The following is an 18455-nucleotide window of genomic DNA, read 5'->3' as shown; positions in this document are numbered from 1 at the left end:
TAAATAAAGCTTATTTTTTGTCACAAAGGCATAGTCCACTGGGAATCAACAGCTTTCATTCTGAGGCAGCTTTGGTTTAAAAAAATACCACAACATATAGGGAAGTCCAACTAGGCTTTTATGTTAGTATATTCTTACATTAACTTTTAAGCGAAGGTAGGAAGCCATGCTTACACTTATCAGCTCCTGCCCCCCATGGCTCCAGAGCGCCGCAACTGTTTCAGTCCCAGCAGTAATACTTTTTAGACCTTCCAGCTCTCTTTAATGTCAGGTCATATATCACCCTCCACCACTGCCTCTGTTAAACACACTACTCAGGCAGCAAGCCTGCATGTGCACAGGCAGCAGTTTGCAAACCAGCCAGAATAATTTCCACTCCTTTTTAAGCTACTATTAAAATGTGCCTGTTTCTGTGAAACAACTGCACGGGTTTAAAAGCAACTTCTTAGGACAACTTTGATGCATGTTATAATGATCAGACTTTTCAGAGGATCCCCTTGCAGTTCATGATTTTATCTTAATTATATTCCTATTTAAAAGCTAAGTTTGCAACCAAGAAACTGAAAAAAAAAAAAAAAAATAGAGCGAGCTACACTGCGAGGAACTTTCTGCTAACAAGGGCAAGTTTCTTGGATTTATGTCCTGGCGATCATTTCCCCTGGCTTTGCTCCAACACAGTCACACGTGCAAAGTCTGATATGACACTTTTGGGCCCTGGGAGGGCTTTGCACAGTTGCGCAGCAGCCCCACACCTCAGCAGACAGACCCCCCATCTGGAAGGACAGGCTGCAACCGCTGGGACCATGCGACTGTGTTGGCAAAGGTGGTCTTCTCCAGCTAAGGCCTGAACATGAGTCCATACCTGATATTTCTGACATGTTGCAGGAGAGAAACCCCTGATGCTCTTCCCTTCCCTCCTGTTTACCCAAATTTTTTCACTGCTAGCCAGAGCTACAAGGGTCTACAGGTCCGTCACAGCTGCAAGTGCTGGTACTTTGACCAAGTGACAGCAGAGGTTTCAGCCCAGCCTCCCCTCAGGTATTTTTTAGGATGCTGAGATGAGTATAAGCCTCATCTATCTTCCCCAGGAGCCTTTATTTTCCAGAGAAGACAGGGCTGTTGATGTCGAGAGATTATTTCACCCAGGACTGTGCTCTGATCCTTTGGGTATACACCATATTTAGTCTGTTGCTGAGAGGGGGTTGTTTCGGTATTTTGTATTTGGCATGTTGATGGGAATTCCTAGAGGATCCTAGCTTTCCCTTTTTGGGATGTCTCCATCCACAGGTCTCACTGCACAAGGCTGTTGGATACTAACAGGGGAAGGAGGGGGGACAGCTGAGGACTGAAGGTTTGAGGGGTGTGAGGAAGGTTTGACGAGGACCAGACGACTCCCTAACCCCTGCAGGCCTGGCTCCCAGTGCCCTGCCCCCCTCGCCCCCCCAGCACACAGTGCTTGCTGCCTCTTCTTTCCACTGCATCCCGGGGACTGTTCCCCCTCAGTTATTTATCACTTATCTTTGTCCTTTTAAGGACAGAGGGAGGTATTTCTTATATATGAAAAAGTATTTACAGTCCTTTCTCAGGAACTGAGCTGCACACCAGATCGCAAGAGAAACTTCAGCAAATGCATTGGGAAGGTGGGAAACAACCCTCTTGTTCCCCAGGGGCAAAGGAGGCTTAAACTAGCCCCAAGCTCTTAATGTCACGTAAACACACCGAGACCCAGAGCAACCTCCACCCACACATCCCGCCTGTGTTAGGAATAACCCTCCTCTCCCAAGCAAGCCCTGAACCCAGGGACTTGATTTAGCTCCAAGTAAATGCACTGATGGTGGGTGGGAAACCTCCTGTGCCATGCAGGACCGCCACCACCTGCCCTTTAGTCCTTCTAGGCAGCGGGACGCCAGGGGCGAGGATGCTGCCAAGGCAGGAAGGAGTTAAAGGTCCACATTTGCCTGGCCGAACAGTTTCACCCTAGGACAAAGCAAAACCTCCAAACTTGTGAGCTGGGGGCACCCCTTTCACATCTTTCCAAAAGCCAGAACCATCCTGCTTCCCTAAAGAGCGGCTCGGGGCAGGGGCAGCAGCCCGGGTTAGGCCCTGCGGGGAGTGAGGTCCCTTGGCCCAGGCTGTCTTTTTTAACCCAGGTACCGAGAGGATTTTCCAGCAGGACGTGGTTTCCAGGGCCCCTCCCCACTGACAAGATTCTCCTCCTCTATATAGGGAGGCTGCGAAGGCAGCGAGGACTCGGACTGTCCCAGCTGGTGGCTGTGCAGGTTCCCGACTCTCCAATTCACCCTCTGCTCCCCTCGTCGGACGCCTGTAAGTACCGCGGGGGTCGGGGATCCCACTGGGGCCGGGCTGGGGGCTCACCACGCGGCGGGATGGAGCGATCTGGCAAGCTGTTCCGCTCCTTTGCAAACACATGCAGTGAATCAACCTGCTGATGGCATACGAGTTTGGGATGGGAGCACACCTATCAGACACGCTCAAAGGGTTTGTTGCGATTTGGGTATTACTGATCGGGTTCTGTTTAAAATGCATTAGAGACCATGCACGTTTGAAAGCACGCACAGATGCTCTAGCCTGTTCCTTAGCCACTTCTGAGTGCTGCAGCCAGACGAAGCCGCAGAGGCGCTGGCTGCGGAGCACAGTTGCTCCCCAGGCCAGCGGTGAGGAGCCCGCAAGGTGCTGTGCTCTGCGGCGGCGGCAGGTACCGGCCAGGGAACCAGCGCACCTGCGCTCAGGAACGCGGGAGCCTCAGCTGCCGGTCTCCTTTAAATATTTCTACTTGCTCAGTCCTAGTAAAGAAACTTCGTGCACTTGCCATGCTGTTTAAAGAAGCTATAACCAAATACAATAATTAGTTTGTCAGTTACTTGGTCTTCAAACAGGAAGAATGCTTCAAAATTAAGAAGAAGAAATTGAAACGTTTTTACGAAAATGCCTTAGCATTACATATGTATATTTTTAGCATGCTGAGAATGAAGTTTAATCTGATAATTCACTGAACGACTCTAATTTGAGTAATTTCAAATGTGACACGCCTGTTTTTTAAACGGAAAATAGAGCAAACTTTTAACTTTGATAAAATGCTATGCCTAAATTAAGACGACAGTAGATGGCAGTATAGAAAGCAGCTTCGCTGTCATCCCAAAAGTTCGCTGGCTTCTTTCACACGCACACATACATGTATGCGTGCATGCACACCTATATAAACGTTGCTATGTGTGCGAGGTGTATGTGTGTGCATAATCAAGGAGCAACATGAGATATTTTAAATATAAGGGAAATCGGAAGGTTTGTCGTTATTATCTAATAGATATGTCTCAGTAAAACCTCTTCTAAAATACACTTGTTTTAAAACAAGCCCATTCCTCTTTCACTCAAAGCTCTGCCCTGACAGGCAGCTTGCAGCAAGTCTCTGGACAGACTGACTTGCTGAACTTCCCAAGTTTACGGTTCCCTCAAGCCACTAACACAGGGGCTAAACCAACGAACCCCGGAGAGCAAAGTGCTTAATGAAGTAGTCACTTTGGTTTAGTACATGGTACTCCTCCGGCTGCATTCACTTAGATGTAAACAATGATTTTTATTATCTCATTTTCAATTGACACACTAGTCCCTAAAAGGTATTTGTTTTGAATTTGTTATCATTACATTTTTGTGGAACAGCTAGTATTGAAAAGAACATCGCCATATATGGTAGCATGCATAGATGTATGCAGAGGATCCGACTCTTTATAATTCACTGAGACTTATTAGTTGCAAATCTGCTGACTTTTAAGTATGTTAATTTTAGAAGCCAAGAGCTAGAGATAGCTTTCCAACTTGCGCGAAATCCAGTTAAAATACGGATTATTTATGACTTCTAATGAATATGCAGAATCTACCTAATAGAATGACATTTGGGGGTATATTTTCCATGTAAAGGGAATCTATCCCCACATGATGCAATTCAAGACTTTTTTCCTTTTTCTTCCCCAATTTTTACAGTTTATAACACAGGGAATAACCTGGGTTATTTTATTTGGAGTGTTAACAGAGCTATCAAGTGTTTAATCAGAGTTAAGCAGTAACTTCCATTAACAGAGGTGAGAAGACCTGATAGGAGACGAAGGCACTTACAGACAATTTGATTAAAGTACATGGAGAATGCATTAAAAAAACCCAACAACAACAAAGAAAAAGAAACAGTTCTGTAAAATTACTGCAAATGTTTTCTTAAAATACAGACTTTCCCTCTTCCACGGTTGAACAACCATAAACTAGTACTGATGATACCTCCATGTTCAGATGAAAATGTCCATGATGAGAGTAAGAATTTGAGGGGTGGTCCCTGTGACCCGTGGGGAGAGGTGAAAGGCCAGGAGGAGTTGGCAGCAGTGCTCATGACAAAGCTAACAGTGATGGGGAACAAGTTCTCAAATAAAGATCACAAGATTAGGGTTCGCCCCCTGATTTTCTTTTATTTAACCAGTGCTCAGTTGGGTAATTCAGTCGAGTACTGGAAAAGTAAAAGATAAGCAGCCTGGAAAGAACTACTGCCAAGAACTACTGTAGCCCCAAAAATGCAGTCTGAGTCAAGCAGCAGGTTACTGCTACACTCTTCCATCTCTCTTAGGAGATCAGGACTTGGTTTCTGAAAATAATTCACATACTTGGTTATATGTTCTTCTAATAATTATTCCCTGTACGGCTGTGATAAGCTTTTATACTGATATGCACATCCTGCAGAGGATGTCCTTTATCTTCTCATTAGGAGAACAGCAGTCCCTCTAAGCTCGGACCCGGGAGGCAATTCTGCTTGGCCAATAACCTTTTAATTAAAGTACACTTCCTGGAGATATTTATACTTTGTCCTTGGAATAATACACTCAAGATAAACCGATTGTAACGACAGCATTCAACTTCTGTCACTGATCTGATAAGGGAAAAGACAGGGATGATCAGCTGGATATACCTGCAGTGAGACAGCAGGAGGAGCAGAATGCAAACTGGGATTATGGATGCCCATGTATACCTGCACACCCGAGGTTTAGACAAGTTTAACCGATGGATCTGGTTCAGTGTAATTTGGCACATTTCTAAGGCAAGAAACTTCCTATCAGTAGTATTTTTGTGATTGTTTTTCCTCCCTTCCTCAGGATAGGTCACCTCTGAGTATAAAAGTATTTACTCTTGTATGTGATTTGGGCTAGCATATGCCTAAAAGAGTGGATGAGAACCTCTTACCACCTTTTGCACAGCTAAGATACTGGTGTCCATTTCTCTCAGTCAGCCCTATAGATGGAACCCTGGAACTGGCTAAAGGGTAAATTTAGCCTTCTCAGGGAATGTTTTCAATAGCCAGTAATGACTCTTTCCCCCATTTTCCCAGTATCAATCATATGCTGGACCAGTGCAGTTCAGTCTTGATCAGCGGTGGACCAGAAGGTTTACTGCCAACTATGAATCAGGAAGTTTCAGCAGCTCATTAGTTCAGTGCACAGCACCTCACTAGGACAAATCTAGTTGAGTTCGTGGAGCTCATCTGCTACCACTTCCATTCAGAAACCCACCTCTATTAATAATATGCATTGATTAATATTCATCAACCGATCAAACTATTAATATTCATTAACCTGCCCTTCATAACTACATTTCCTTTTTTACTACTGTGGTACTCATCTGCTACTCAAACTTTATCCTCTAATTCATAAGCATCAGTCATGAAAAGTTCTTTTTACACAAACCCATGTTTTCTCATGGTGTTTCTGAGGGGGTTACAAGATCCAGCTCAGACTATCTATTCCCTATTTCTTGTAGGGGGTCTATTCTTGCCATGTTTAAAACTAGTCAAACATAGTGCTTAGATCCAGGGGATAAAACCCTGTGTTTCCAAACTCTGCAGTTCATGCCACCTCTTATACATTTAACCTCATTTAACTTTCAAAAAGACTGAATTTAACAAGGGGTAGAAAGTTTTACATGCAGGAAGAAGTAGGAGAATATAGCCAGATACAGACAGACCAGCTCTCTGTTTCATGCTGTAATCTGTGGAAGATCTTTCTGACTGCACGTGTAACAAGGAAAGGAACTTTCCCTTAGTCCTTGGGCAACAAAACAGCGAAGAACTTTTGGGTCATGCCACTAGTGACATGCCTTGTAGCAGGCCACCAGTATTATCTTCAGCTGGGTTTTTGAGGTGGAAGGTCAGGATGTTTCAGCAGTTTGATTTCCACCATCGTTGTTTGTGGGCAGCCCCAAAGTAGCAGGATTTGACTCTGTGAAACTCAGCTCTGCAGTTCAGTCTAGTTGTTGATGTTTCTGATGGCAATACCAAATTCCTATTGATTTGAACATGCTGGCACTTGGCACTTAGCCACAGGCAGCACAACCCAACCTTTCTGATGCTGCAGGACAAGCATACAGCTCTCTCTTCTGGGCCCAGGATGGACTGAAATCCTCCCCCTCCACTGCGGCAGCGGTTCCTCCGGTGCTGCTGGGGCAGTGGGGCAGAGAACACGCCTCACCCACTGCTACTGCAGCAGGAGAAGGGAGGCCGGGCAGGCTCCTGCTGCTCCCCAAGCCCCGTGCCCCGAGAGCCGCAGCCCGGCGATGGGGCAGCGTCCCTCCGTCCCTCTCCAGCCGGCTTCACCCTGCGGCCGCCAGCTGGAAAGCTTAGCTGGAGAGAATACCATCTCCATTATTGGAACTGTGCGGCTCTACCAGCCCTCTTGGCAACAAGGGAACATTTTCTGCCTTAATCCACACATAGGTCAAATAGTTTCCTCTTGCAGCTCTCTTCCAAGAATCCCCTGGGAGCGAGCGAAGAGCCACATCCTACAGAGCTCCCTCGCAGAGACTCGGCGGTGGGGAACACCACGCATAGGCGAGAGGCAATGCTCAGATCCAAGCTGTTAGGGTCTCCCTCCCATCCACCACACCACCACGCCGTTACATGTGCATGGATGACCTGAGTGAATTTTCTTTTTGGGGATTTCCAGGCAAGGCTGGTGGCTCTAGAATGAGCCCATTTAGAGGAAAGCTGTTCTCTTATTTAGATGAGAGAATTGTTGAGGGAGTTTAAGGAGCTGGAGTATCTAATTTCCACTGAATTTCAGTGGGATATCATCTAACCCTCTTAGGCGCCTCCAAAATCCTAGTTTTGTTTTTAAGCTTTATGTCACCTTCTGCATGATCCATGCAGCTTTCTCAGACCCCTCACACAGTCTGGCCTTGCAAAAAAACATTAATCTGTGGGAAGGCTTCAGGGACAAATATTTGGAAACCAATCCCTGATACTCCCAGAGCACAGGGTGTCCATTTGGCTACATACCACAGAGCTTGGTCTTTACAAATATCATTCTGCTTATGGGTTGATTGCTGACATCTCTAGCAGTCAGTTCTCCAGGCTCCCTCAAGATTCATGTTTGTTTGAATGCTGTAAATATTAAACTGGTTCTCAATAAGGAAATGAAACAGCCTCTGTCTCCTAGAGATGTTTTTCTTGGGCGCACACTCTTCCCTGCTCCCCAGTGTTGCTCCTCCCCAGCTCCCCTCTCTGCTCCACTGCATGGCAGGTTTCCTGATTAGCACCACTTTTTTCCTGCCCTGTAGCAAACCACAAGGAGTTCTCTGTTTATTCCTTTCCTCATTTAGAGCTGTGTGTCCCATAGGACAGAACACTTGAACTCCAGCGTTACCAGTACAGATCCTGCAGCTACATCCTAACTTCCCAAGGCCAGAGCAGGAAAGAAGCTGCCACCTCCCTCTCAAACACGGTGCAAAGCAGCCAAAGCCCTCCCATTGCTCTCACCTAGAGAGCAGACACAGCCAGCTGCTTTATCCAAGCGTGACTGCACGATGCTGTTTTATCCACGTGCAACTGCATGACACAGATGCATCATCCTTCCAATTTGAGCATCGTGGTTCAGACTATCCAATAGCTGATGCAATTTCCAGGCTTGTTCTATTTCTTCTCTCTCATGTGGTAGACATTTACCCTTCATAAATGATCAGCTCCCACTGTCTGAACCATGGGAAGGGGATAACTCTAAATCACTTCTTCATCCCTAGTATTGAAAACAATTTTTTTTCCCCCATTTTTTTCTTTTGACCTTTTCTTAACCCTACTCTTCTCCAAATTAAATGGTATTAGAGTGATTGGAAATAGTCCTCTGCAAGAAGAGTTCATTTCTGCCCTTTCTAGAGTACACCCTGGGAACTGTTCTTCTACTAATTATTTCATTATTGCACTGGTATTTCAGTAAGCACTCAACAGTATTTGGGTGATAAGAAATTCTGTATGTATCTGAATTCAGTTAACTTTGTGATGGGCAATAAATGAGGCTGCAGGAAGCTGTTCCACTGGTAGTCTAGGTACAGTCCTGACAGTCTCATTGCACAGACATTAGTTATCCCTTACTTTTCTCTCCAATCTTCAGTACAACATAAAGTAATAAGTCCAGGTGTCATCATTTGTTTCAGTGCCATGAAGCTTTTGACTTAGGTGATTTCAGACACAGTAACAAGGGAATGGGAATCCAAACACAGATACTCCAAGGTATGTAAGATGGTACACAAAAGTATCTGCACGGAAATGTGAGATATGTGGCACGACCTGTAATGCTTTAGATTTACTGCATGGCAGATTTGACAAATGTATTTTGCCTGAAATGTCTCCACACTTGCCTCCCTTTAAAGCAAAATATTTTGCTTGCTTAACAGGTGTCTACTGAATCAAAATGGCTCAAAAATCTCTCAGTGATGATGAGAAATTCCTCTTTGTGGACAAAAACTTCATTAACAACCCGCTTGCCCAGGCTGACTGGTCAGCAAAGAGACTGGTTTGGATTCCATCAGAGAAACATGGATTTGAAGCAGCAAGTATCAAGGAAGAGAAAGGGGATGAGGTGACAGTTGAACTGGCAGAAAATGGAAAGAAAGTGACACTGAGCAAGGATGACATCCAGAAGATGAACCCTCCAAAGTTCTCCAAAGTGGAGGACATGGCAGAGCTGACTTGCCTCAACGAAGCTTCAGTGCTGCACAATCTAAGGGAGAGATACTTCTCAGGTTTAATTTATGTAAGTAGAATCAAACATGCATATGGCATTTCCCATTGCGTGCTACCATGTCCTGTCACAAACGAGTGGATTCCACCCACTGCCAAGGGGTGTAACACGTTACACATGCATGTAACACTGCTATGCAAGTACTAACCCCCCAGTAATGTCATCCTAAACAAAAAATGTATTGAGTTCACTTTATTCCCCATGACTCTCCTGCTTCTTTAATAATTGCTTCTTTACTTAACTGAATTAAAACACATGAAGGTTTCTTCCCCAAAACTTTCTAATCCTTAAGGGATATAGTTGGTTTGAAAAGTACTTTCCAATAGCTGAACACCACCTCAGTCCTGCTGGTTAAAAAAAATAATAATCAATAGGGATTTTTTTCCATGTCAACCTGAACAAGTTTCCAGTAAGCTGCAAAAAGAACATATGTAAGTGCCAAATCCTGCAGTCTTTTCTCAGGCAAAACTCCCACTGAAAGGCAGCTGACAAGTTCTGGTTTGGTGGGTGCTGGAGTAAAACCTTATGTTTGAATAAATGAATAAACCCACTGGCATTCAAGTGAGAGTACTCATATGCACCACCGTGTTACTCAAAGTCATGCACCCACCAAAACTTTTTTTTTCCCCCCTCTTGTTGGTCAGTTTACAGTTCAGACAAGCCTGGAGACATTATAATATTTTCTACGTTCATGTGAATTAGGGCCAAGAGTATTCTGTTTTCCAGTCCACACAAGTATATTAACACAAGCATGTTTTGACATTAATAACTGCATCAACAGTTAGCAAACCGCACAGTAAGAAAGCACAGAAAGTTTTCATGGAACTTAGCTGTTCTCTTTGATTTTATAAGGAAGATCCCTATGCTGCGCTGCAGAAAAGTAATCTACAGTTTCAATCTGTGAAAATTTTACTTGCAGGACAGGCCACTGATGGGGGAAAGAAAGTACAGAGCATAAGTAACAAGGTCTTAGAAGCAGAAGTAGACCTCTCATTATTAATATGATGAATTCTAAATTGGAAAGTAGGAAATTAAGCAGAAAATAAGATAGGTATCTATAGGACAACAAAAGAACTATTTAGTTGTTATGCATAATTTCAAAGAGCTAAACGCAAGATCTTTCCTTCAGGAATGTACTAAAACCCTCATCATCAAGATTCCTGAAAGCAGCTAGACTTTTTGTATTTTCATATTTGAGTTTACTGAATTTCAAGTCTGCAGGTGAACATATGGAATTATGTGCTATTATGTCAGAACACGCAGCATTAATCACTAAAATAGAATTTTTCTGAAAATGTTCTGCATTGCTGCAAGGTCTAAAAAGAATTAGTGGAAGAAGAATGGGATAAAATGTGTGGGGTTTATTTCTTTTTCTTGTTGTTCTCAGCAGCACTCTGCTTAGATGTTCCAGGATTTCCACTATGTTTACTTTGTGGATATTTTGTGGAAGTTCTACTTTCTACAGGAAGAGGAAATTAATTTCCAAAAGTGGATAATGCAATCAGAAATCAAAGAATTTTTAACAGAGACAAAAATGGCAGTGAATCTGAAATAAAATTTTCTTTTTTGGGAGACTAGACTTTAAGATGGTGGTAAATTAGCAGTTACAAAGAAATTATTTGTACTTGTATTTCAACAAGTTATTAGTATTTTCAGTAACTAAAACTTGTTTAAAAGTCTTACGCAGTGCTGCCCTACTAGATACTGTCATACCTGTTAAAAAAAAAATAGGGGCCATCTAAACAGAATGAGTCTCATCCGCTTGCAAAAATAACTGTAAACAACCATCTCCTGGTTGATCAAATTATCTGTCCCTTGCATTTATACTAAATATTATTAAATAAAAAGATTCATTGCAGAAATTCATGCAGTGACTGTACACTGGCCTTTCCTTCATCACAGATAATTAAGAAAGAAGGGCAAGAAGTGCGTTGCCAGTAACTCATTGCTCAGAGCAAACAGAATATGCCTTGTCCACACACAAATTAGACCAAAAAGAATTATATAAACATCAGTAAGATAGCAATGCAACTTCAGTGGAGTTGAGGGTGGAATCAAGTTTCTTGTGCCTGGATTCACCGGCGCTACTAATTCAGTCTAACAGTGCAAAATGCTTTCTTAAATACAGAAAACTATAGATGCAGACTGGAACCAGAGGTGGGATTCTTCTGCCCAGATCTAGGCATTTACACTGTAAATGTGTGTATTTGTGCTAGTCACTCTTAAATACCCAGTGGTGTGTCCCTGTCCACAGCAGTGGGTGTCCAAGGGATACACAAGCTCAGCACTCCTATGGACGCTATCCTTGAGATACTCAAATAATGTTCTGCCTCCAGACCCTATAGGGAGAGACGTGGCTGGGGGTCCCCCTCTCTGGATAGACTGTGCCTCAAGGAGAATGATTTAAGGCACAGAAACTTTAACTCCCCGCACCCCTTTCAATCGCATGCTTAGCCAACTGGGTTGCTTACCTTCAAAACATCATATGTATTAATCTGGTTTCCCCAAATCCCTGCAAAGCAGATACCCAGAACTACAGCTGGTGAAACCAAGAGGTCTTGGTTAACTTTGCCAAGGTGAGAGATGGTCTCAGTCATGGTCTAGTTAGGAATGGGGATTCCTGAACTTCATCAGCTCAGGCTTTTGCCCTGCCTTAATAACATGCTCCCTGTGCCTCAAAGTTAGCGCTTCAAAGGTATGTTGGGTGTGCAAACAGCTCTACGTGTGGTAAATCAAACAAATGCCTAGAAGTCTCCGGGAAGGGGGGCCTAAATAATTTCCTGAATTTGAAATTTACTCTCCTTTTATTTTACTTGTTTGGGAGTGATTAGTTGAGTGCATACAGTAAATCTATTGCTACTGAAAAAAAACCCCTTGTTTCCTTTCCTTAAAGGCCTTGGTGGTCATTCTGGAATAAGAACCTGTCATTTTTAAAGTGTATTGTCCCAGCAGCACTACAGTTAATTTTGACGTGATTAGCAGAGTTTCATTCTGAACTCCAGTGTCAATGAAAATCCATCTCAGTAATTATCTACCTTCCACATCAAGAGTTGTGCTTGGGGATATTGAGAGGTGGCGAAGATCTTGAGCTTGATTTTCTTGTTATCTGACTTGAGACTGTGGTGACACAGTCACAACCTGAAACAGTAGGAGAGGTCCTCATCACCACCCAGAGCACCCCAAACCTTCTCCTGCTCAGTGTGGAGCACCCAACCTGCTCCTCGCCGCTGGAGGCTGACGGATGCTCTCGACGTGTTTGCTCAATACCATATAAAGAGCTCAGGCTGTACCGAGACCGTGTTGTGCCATTTCCTATTATGGTCAGGAAAGGGAAATCCCTGCGCCCAGAGCCAAGCCTCCCAGATGCCATTTTACAGTCCCGTGCTGCAGAGCTTCCTAGGGGGGAACCGTGGCAGCTTGAGCCATCCTTGGGCACAGCAGCAACTGCCCACCACAAAGCACTCGTTCACACAGCATGGCATTGAAAAAAAAAAAAAACAAACCCAAACCACTTATGCCTAAGTCAGAAAAAGCATCATTTCATTATTTCGGGGTTTTTTTAAACTGACATGGTTTTAAAACTAACAGCCATAGCCATCTGAAATATAACAATACCCTTGGAGTTATAATCTCCTAACTTCGTAATTTTTTATTTTCAGGTTTGGGGGTTTTTTACTGAAAAACCCTCGCAAATTGCTTACTTTTAGTAACTATTTGTGACATACGGCTCACTATCTATTATCATATGCTATTATTTCTGCTCCAGTTCAATAGTTGGAGCATTCCGAAATGAAGGAAAATTTAAAAAAAAACTAAAAAAACATGGATGAACAGCAATCTGGTAGCCAATGTCCTTGTTTATGTATATATTTTTATATGAATACCTTCATTAAACTGTAAACAAAAACCACATTTATCCTTATATTTCCTACAGAAAGAGTCATGTAGTGAAGGCATGACTATTCTGTTAAGACATCTATTTGGAACTTGAATAATTATTTTCAAGGACTCTCATCAGTCATTATTGTTATATGGTGTCCATATAATGTTTTTTTTTTTTTAATCTTTCTTCTAACATTAATCTAGGCTTCCTACCTAGGATTTCAGTTTACAAAATTTGACACCTATCTGAGCAGAGGACATACTCTGAAATGAAAATACGCATAAAGAAATATTACGAATTATTACATTTGTTACATCACCACAGATAAGGGTGATTCACTATGTACTGAAAATAAGTCAAGAAGCTCTAACATCAGACCATGGTGTTTCTACCACTTGCTGAATTCACACGCTTTCTAACAGTTTGATTATTGGAAGCAATTATTTGTGCACTTGGAAACCACCTGTCCATGTACACTTAGAAATCACTGCTTCATTTGTTACATAGAATACAGAAGAATGTTATTTGCTAAAATCCTATTAGTTTAATGCAGCCGATGCCCGAGTTTCCCAGACTAGACAGAGCACATTACATTAATTACGGTTTTTACTCTAATTTCCTTGCAGACTTATTCAGGTCTCTTCTGCGTTGTGATAAACCCATACAAACAGTTGCCCATTTATTCCGAGAAGATTATCGACATGTACAAAGGAAAGAAGAGGCATGAGATGCCGCCCCACATCTACGCCATCGCGGACACCGCCTACAGGAGCATGCTCCAAGGTAGGCAAGTTTAATGCTGCAGTTCTCAGAAACTGCTGCCCGCTAACGTGGGAGCAAACACCTTATAGCTCCACACGCGCTCCTGCAAGGAGCACAGCCAGAACAGATCTGTTACGCAGGGTGACACAGGCATTCTAGAAGTTTCAGAGAAATTCTTTGGCAGGAACGGCAGTCCACAACACTGTGACTCAAAAAGGAAAAACAATCCTTTTACCCATCTGTGTTGAGGCATGTGGGAAGGTTTCAAAGTCAAGCAAATAGTTTTGGCAAATACGGGCATGGAAAATGCTCCCTCTCTACCAGCAAGAGAGTATTCCAAAGTTAGCTGCTAGCACTGCTGGATCTGTCCGTGTTGATCCTCTCTCTCTTTCTTCCCCCCTAGCAAAGGAAATTCAAAATATATTTTGGGGTTACTTTCATTACAGTCCAGTGCTTTGGAGCCCTGAGTTGAGATGTGCTCTTATTTTCTGACTAGAACTGCAACGAGCAGGAATGGGAAAGCAGTCAGGACCCAAATGGTAGGAAGAAAACCGTCAGAATTCACAGTGCTCTCCTCCTTCTGCAGTCACTCCTGCCAGACTGAGGGGCTTTTTCTCTAAGGAAAAATCATAATTTAGGGATGAAAACGCTATAGTGATGGAAGTATGAGGCTGCAACACTACGGACTACAGGGATGTGACTGGCTGCCATCTCACAGCCACCTCAGGTGCTCCAGGAAACCAGGACTCTACAGAATGCTTGGAAATGTAAATGTACTCATTAGGAGCCCGATTCTGCGGATATTCTGGCTAGTGACTTTGGCTCAGGAAGGTTCACAGGCTTGACCCAAAGTTGAGGGCTTCCCAGTTTGGAGCTTAAAGAGTAGTGAAAACAATAAACAGCATCTCAAAGTTTCAATTTAGCAGCTAGATTAATACAGTATTGATTTGTAATACCTACATACATACACAGAACAGTGATTGTTTCAGAGAAACTAATATATTTAAAACCACTATGCACTTTATCTGACTACGCAAATGAAATGGCACAGTATTTCTGCAGGTGCACAGCACTTTGTAATCACAAGGATGCAGTACTCCTGTACTTGTCCTACTTGAAATACAAATCTGATTAATTTACTAGAAGTTACAGAGTCAGTTTGGCATATCATAGTTTATTGCTCTTTTCTAAACCAAGATTCAGACTAGACAAAGTCCTTCCTCACAATGAAAAAGATCATCTTATGTGTATGTGCCAGGCCATCCAACCCAGTGTAATTGCCTGGCCCCAGGCAGACTTCTACTGACTGAAAATACAATCAAAGTCCTATTATTTTGGTGCAATCAATATAGATAGATAGATATATATACACACACATGCACATAAACAAACCCCAATTGTGACTGATATCAAAGGCATCAAAACAGTTCTGTTCCCCAAAAAAAGTCCTGAGTGCTCATACATACTAACCGTAACTCTAACTAAATAATCCAGATAACAAAATTCTTAGAACTGCTAAAGATTAAACTCCTGAAGATTGTTTACTTAAATTGATTACCTAATCATATCCTAGGTTCTTGACTTCAAAACCCTACATTTTCAGATATAAGAGTTGGAAATATAGTTAATTCAACTCTAAACCCAAAGAACTAGATATCTGCTTCACAATATCAACCTTTTTTATTCCTCTGGCTTATGGGACATTTCTTTTCTGGAGTGCATCCCAGAAGGCAGAGCTGCAGTGCAGCAGAGGAGGATCAGTAAAGCAACAATAAAAGAAGACAGACCTTCCTCCCTACTGTAATAGCAGAGTTATTCATGAAGACAGGCATGTAAAATATGTTTAGGACTGAGAGGGCAGGTACTTCTAAAATAACATAATTCAGTAAATATAATTTTTTTATGTAACCACAGTTATAAGAAACTTACTTGGCATAAGCTCATCCCACTAAGCCACTGTGATGTATCTGTCCTCTAGATCATCTCCTGTGCTCTGCATCTAGCACTGTCCAGGGCTCAAAGCCAGCCCTGAACTCAAAGCAGTCTTCTTTCCTCAGATCCTTTATTTAAGCAGCAAGCCTTGCAGGGGACCTCGGCAAGAAGCTTCTGGCTCCTGCAGGTCATTAGCAGTGTTCTCACTCAGATGTGCAGAGTACTGCTACTTGTCCCTAAAAACGGGGTGGGGCAAAACAACCAGGAAAGGGCTGCAAGCTATCTGAAGAAAGAGAGAAAACCAAAGAACCATAATACTGCAAGCCTATGCTGAAACAGGAGAATTGTTCTGGCCTGACAGTACATGAGTTTTCTGCTGAACATGAAACTAGTATCAGCCTGATCCCAGCAGCATGAAGCCCTCTTCACTCTCCCGCCCTGCCCAGCACGCTCTCCCGAGGAGCAGTGAGGGCACTAGAGCTGCCTTGCCCTTCGCTCTGGTTATTAACTGCATCTAGGAGAGCCTGGGTTCAGCTGTGACTTTCAGGCTGGGTGCTGGGAGGAGGAGGCAGCAAGAGTGCATGCCTCTTTCTATTAATTTTTTTGTACTCATAATGAATTCCTGGCCCCTCCAGCTCTTGGGGAAGCTTTACATCTCGTTATTTGTGTGCCCCCCTGGCAAGGAATTCTCCTTGACAGTAGAGACAAGGGGGAGAGCAGGCAGAAAGAAAAGAGAAGGGAAGAGATCATCAATTGAATATTAAAGAGAATGCTCTTCCACTGCCTCCCATCCTAACCACGCACAGCTGGCACAGCAGCCGGGGAGGTCCCACAAGAGCCTGCACCACAAGCCCAGGACACCCACGCTTTACTTGCTTATTTACTTGCACATGCCATTTTGGAGTCTCTCCATCTCTGAAGAGGGCCCCAGCTGGTTTTTAAAGCTGTGCTTTTGTTTGTAAAAATGTACTCATGTTTTGTTCATAAAACTAAACCAAACCTCAAAATAACTCTAGTTATTTAGCCAAATTATATTCACATTGGAGTGGTAAAAGTGGGCGTCACCATGATTGTGTGTGTGTGTGTGTGTGTGTGTGTGCAACATGTATAAACATAAGAGCTTCATGGTTTTTTGTAAGCATATTTGCAAACGGAATATAAACAAAAATTCTTACTCATAAACATGGATCGGGGCACTGAATGTTTTCCTTGTGAAATTTTAGTATTGCTCCTTATCTGGGAAACTTGCATAGTTTCTTCTTGCCAAAGTAAAAGATATCTTAGATTCATGAGACTGAAGAATACTTCATGACCAGGGCCACTCAGCCAAAAGCGATCAGCCTGTTAGATGTCTCAGGGAACCTTTATCTTTCAGTGAATCAAGCCTCAGTGTCTGCAGATTGCTGGTCCTCTTGCAGGCTCATCATCGGGGAATCACAGCCATTCCCATTCTCACCCTCTCCTCTGTTGGCCCAAATATCCAGCAAAAAACCATGAGGGGTGCACACTGCACTCCTCTGCTTTAAGGACTTACTTTGTTAATGCATTCATTAGGGATGATGTTTAAGTCACATCAAAGTTATTCCAGTAATAACACTTAGCCACTGTTAACAGAAATCAGATATTTGGACTTTCTTCCAAATATGCAGAAAAGCTGACATCTCACAGGACGCAGGAATTAACAGGGATGTTGGCTGGGCAGAGAAAAAATTTCCACTTGTTTTAAGTGGGTCTGAGCACCTTAAACCCCTTTACAAATCACAGTCATGCTGTCTCATGCTCAAACTGGGGTGCTGGATGTCTTGTTGAATCTACTGGTTACCGTATCACTAATGCAGTATGATTGTTGCCCAGGCACAGTCACTGATGCTCATTTCCAACCAGAACAAGAATAAACTTTATCCACTTTAGTTTTCTTTGATCTATAAGACTAAGAGAATATAACAAGTATCAGAATATTCCATGAGAGCACTGTGTGTATGTATCTGTCCCCAGGAGCTACCACACACTGAACTGGGCCCCATGGACTGTCTTTACAGACAAGCTAGCTGACTGTGACTACACTTAGAGGCTGCGATCATAAAAATCACCCTATGCTTCTGTACCCACCTCTCTCTCCTGTGTTTCGGATGAAGTAGCTCCCCAGTGGCACAGCTGCCATACGAAGGGCTTGACCCCCGTTCTGACTGTGGCACTGCCAGCACCAGTCTTCATGACACAGTCATGATGCAAAACTGCTGCAGGTGAAAACCATCCTTTGCTTTTCGCTGAATTAGTTTTAAAGGGGGTCACCCCCTCCTGGGGCACAGTGTGGCTGCATGAACGCTGGGCACAGCAGCAAGGAGAGGGCAGTGCAGGCCAGGGAAGCGGAGCTGGAGGTGGGTGGATGACTTCTTCCTGCAGCACTGCCAGCTTCCAGTGTTGATGGAGCTGAGACACCAGTCCAGTAAGGATGAGTAATTCTGCTGCCTTCTGCCATCTGCCCTGCATGCGGCAAGTAACTGATAAACAGTACAAACGTGAAAAGTCAGGTTATGTAGCAGTAGTAATAGATAGAAAGTTTTCGTGTGAATGGGTAGGCTTAGGTTCTCTGGCAATAAGTCGTCATGGAGAAGATGTATTATGGCTTTCTGCAGATTCAAGAAGGTTATCTATTTTCTGCAAAGCCATATTTATGCAAGCTTGAGTTAAAGATGGAAAAACAAACAACCTGGTAGTTACTGGGAGGTATGGGAGGGAAACATAGTTCCCAAGATCTTAGAAAATGAAGCTGCTGTGAAAAACCATCTGTTTACTGTGTCCTTAGCAAGGCTGTA

General features: G+C 43.3%; 1 protein-coding gene across 3 annotated transcripts in view; it reads left to right on the top strand.

The window, feature by feature from the left end:
• The first annotated feature begins 2223 nt into the window (after positions 1–2223).
• The window catches only part of MYH11 (myosin heavy chain 11), a 61713-nt gene continuing 45481 nt past the window's right edge, over positions 2224–18455 (top strand). For all 3 annotated transcript variants that reach the window (XM_026858744.1, XM_026858743.1, XM_026858745.1), the window contains exons 1-3: positions 2224–2325; positions 8716–9074; positions 13572–13728. In XM_026858744.1, the coding sequence (XP_026714545.1) occupies positions 8733–9074; positions 13572–13728 (499 nt within the window). In that variant the 5' untranslated portion in view covers positions 2224–2325; positions 8716–8732. The remainder of the gene's footprint in view (positions 2326–8715; positions 9075–13571; positions 13729–18455) is intronic.

Source organism: Athene cunicularia (genome assembly GCF_003259725.1).
Source record: "Athene cunicularia isolate RWA chromosome 14 unlocalized genomic scaffold, athCun1 chr14_part1, whole genome shotgun sequence".
Lineage (NCBI taxonomy): Eukaryota > Metazoa > Chordata > Aves > Strigiformes > Strigidae > Athene > Athene cunicularia.
The sequence above is the reverse complement of the archived record's forward strand: the minus strand, read 5'-3'. Positions and strand labels throughout refer to the sequence as shown.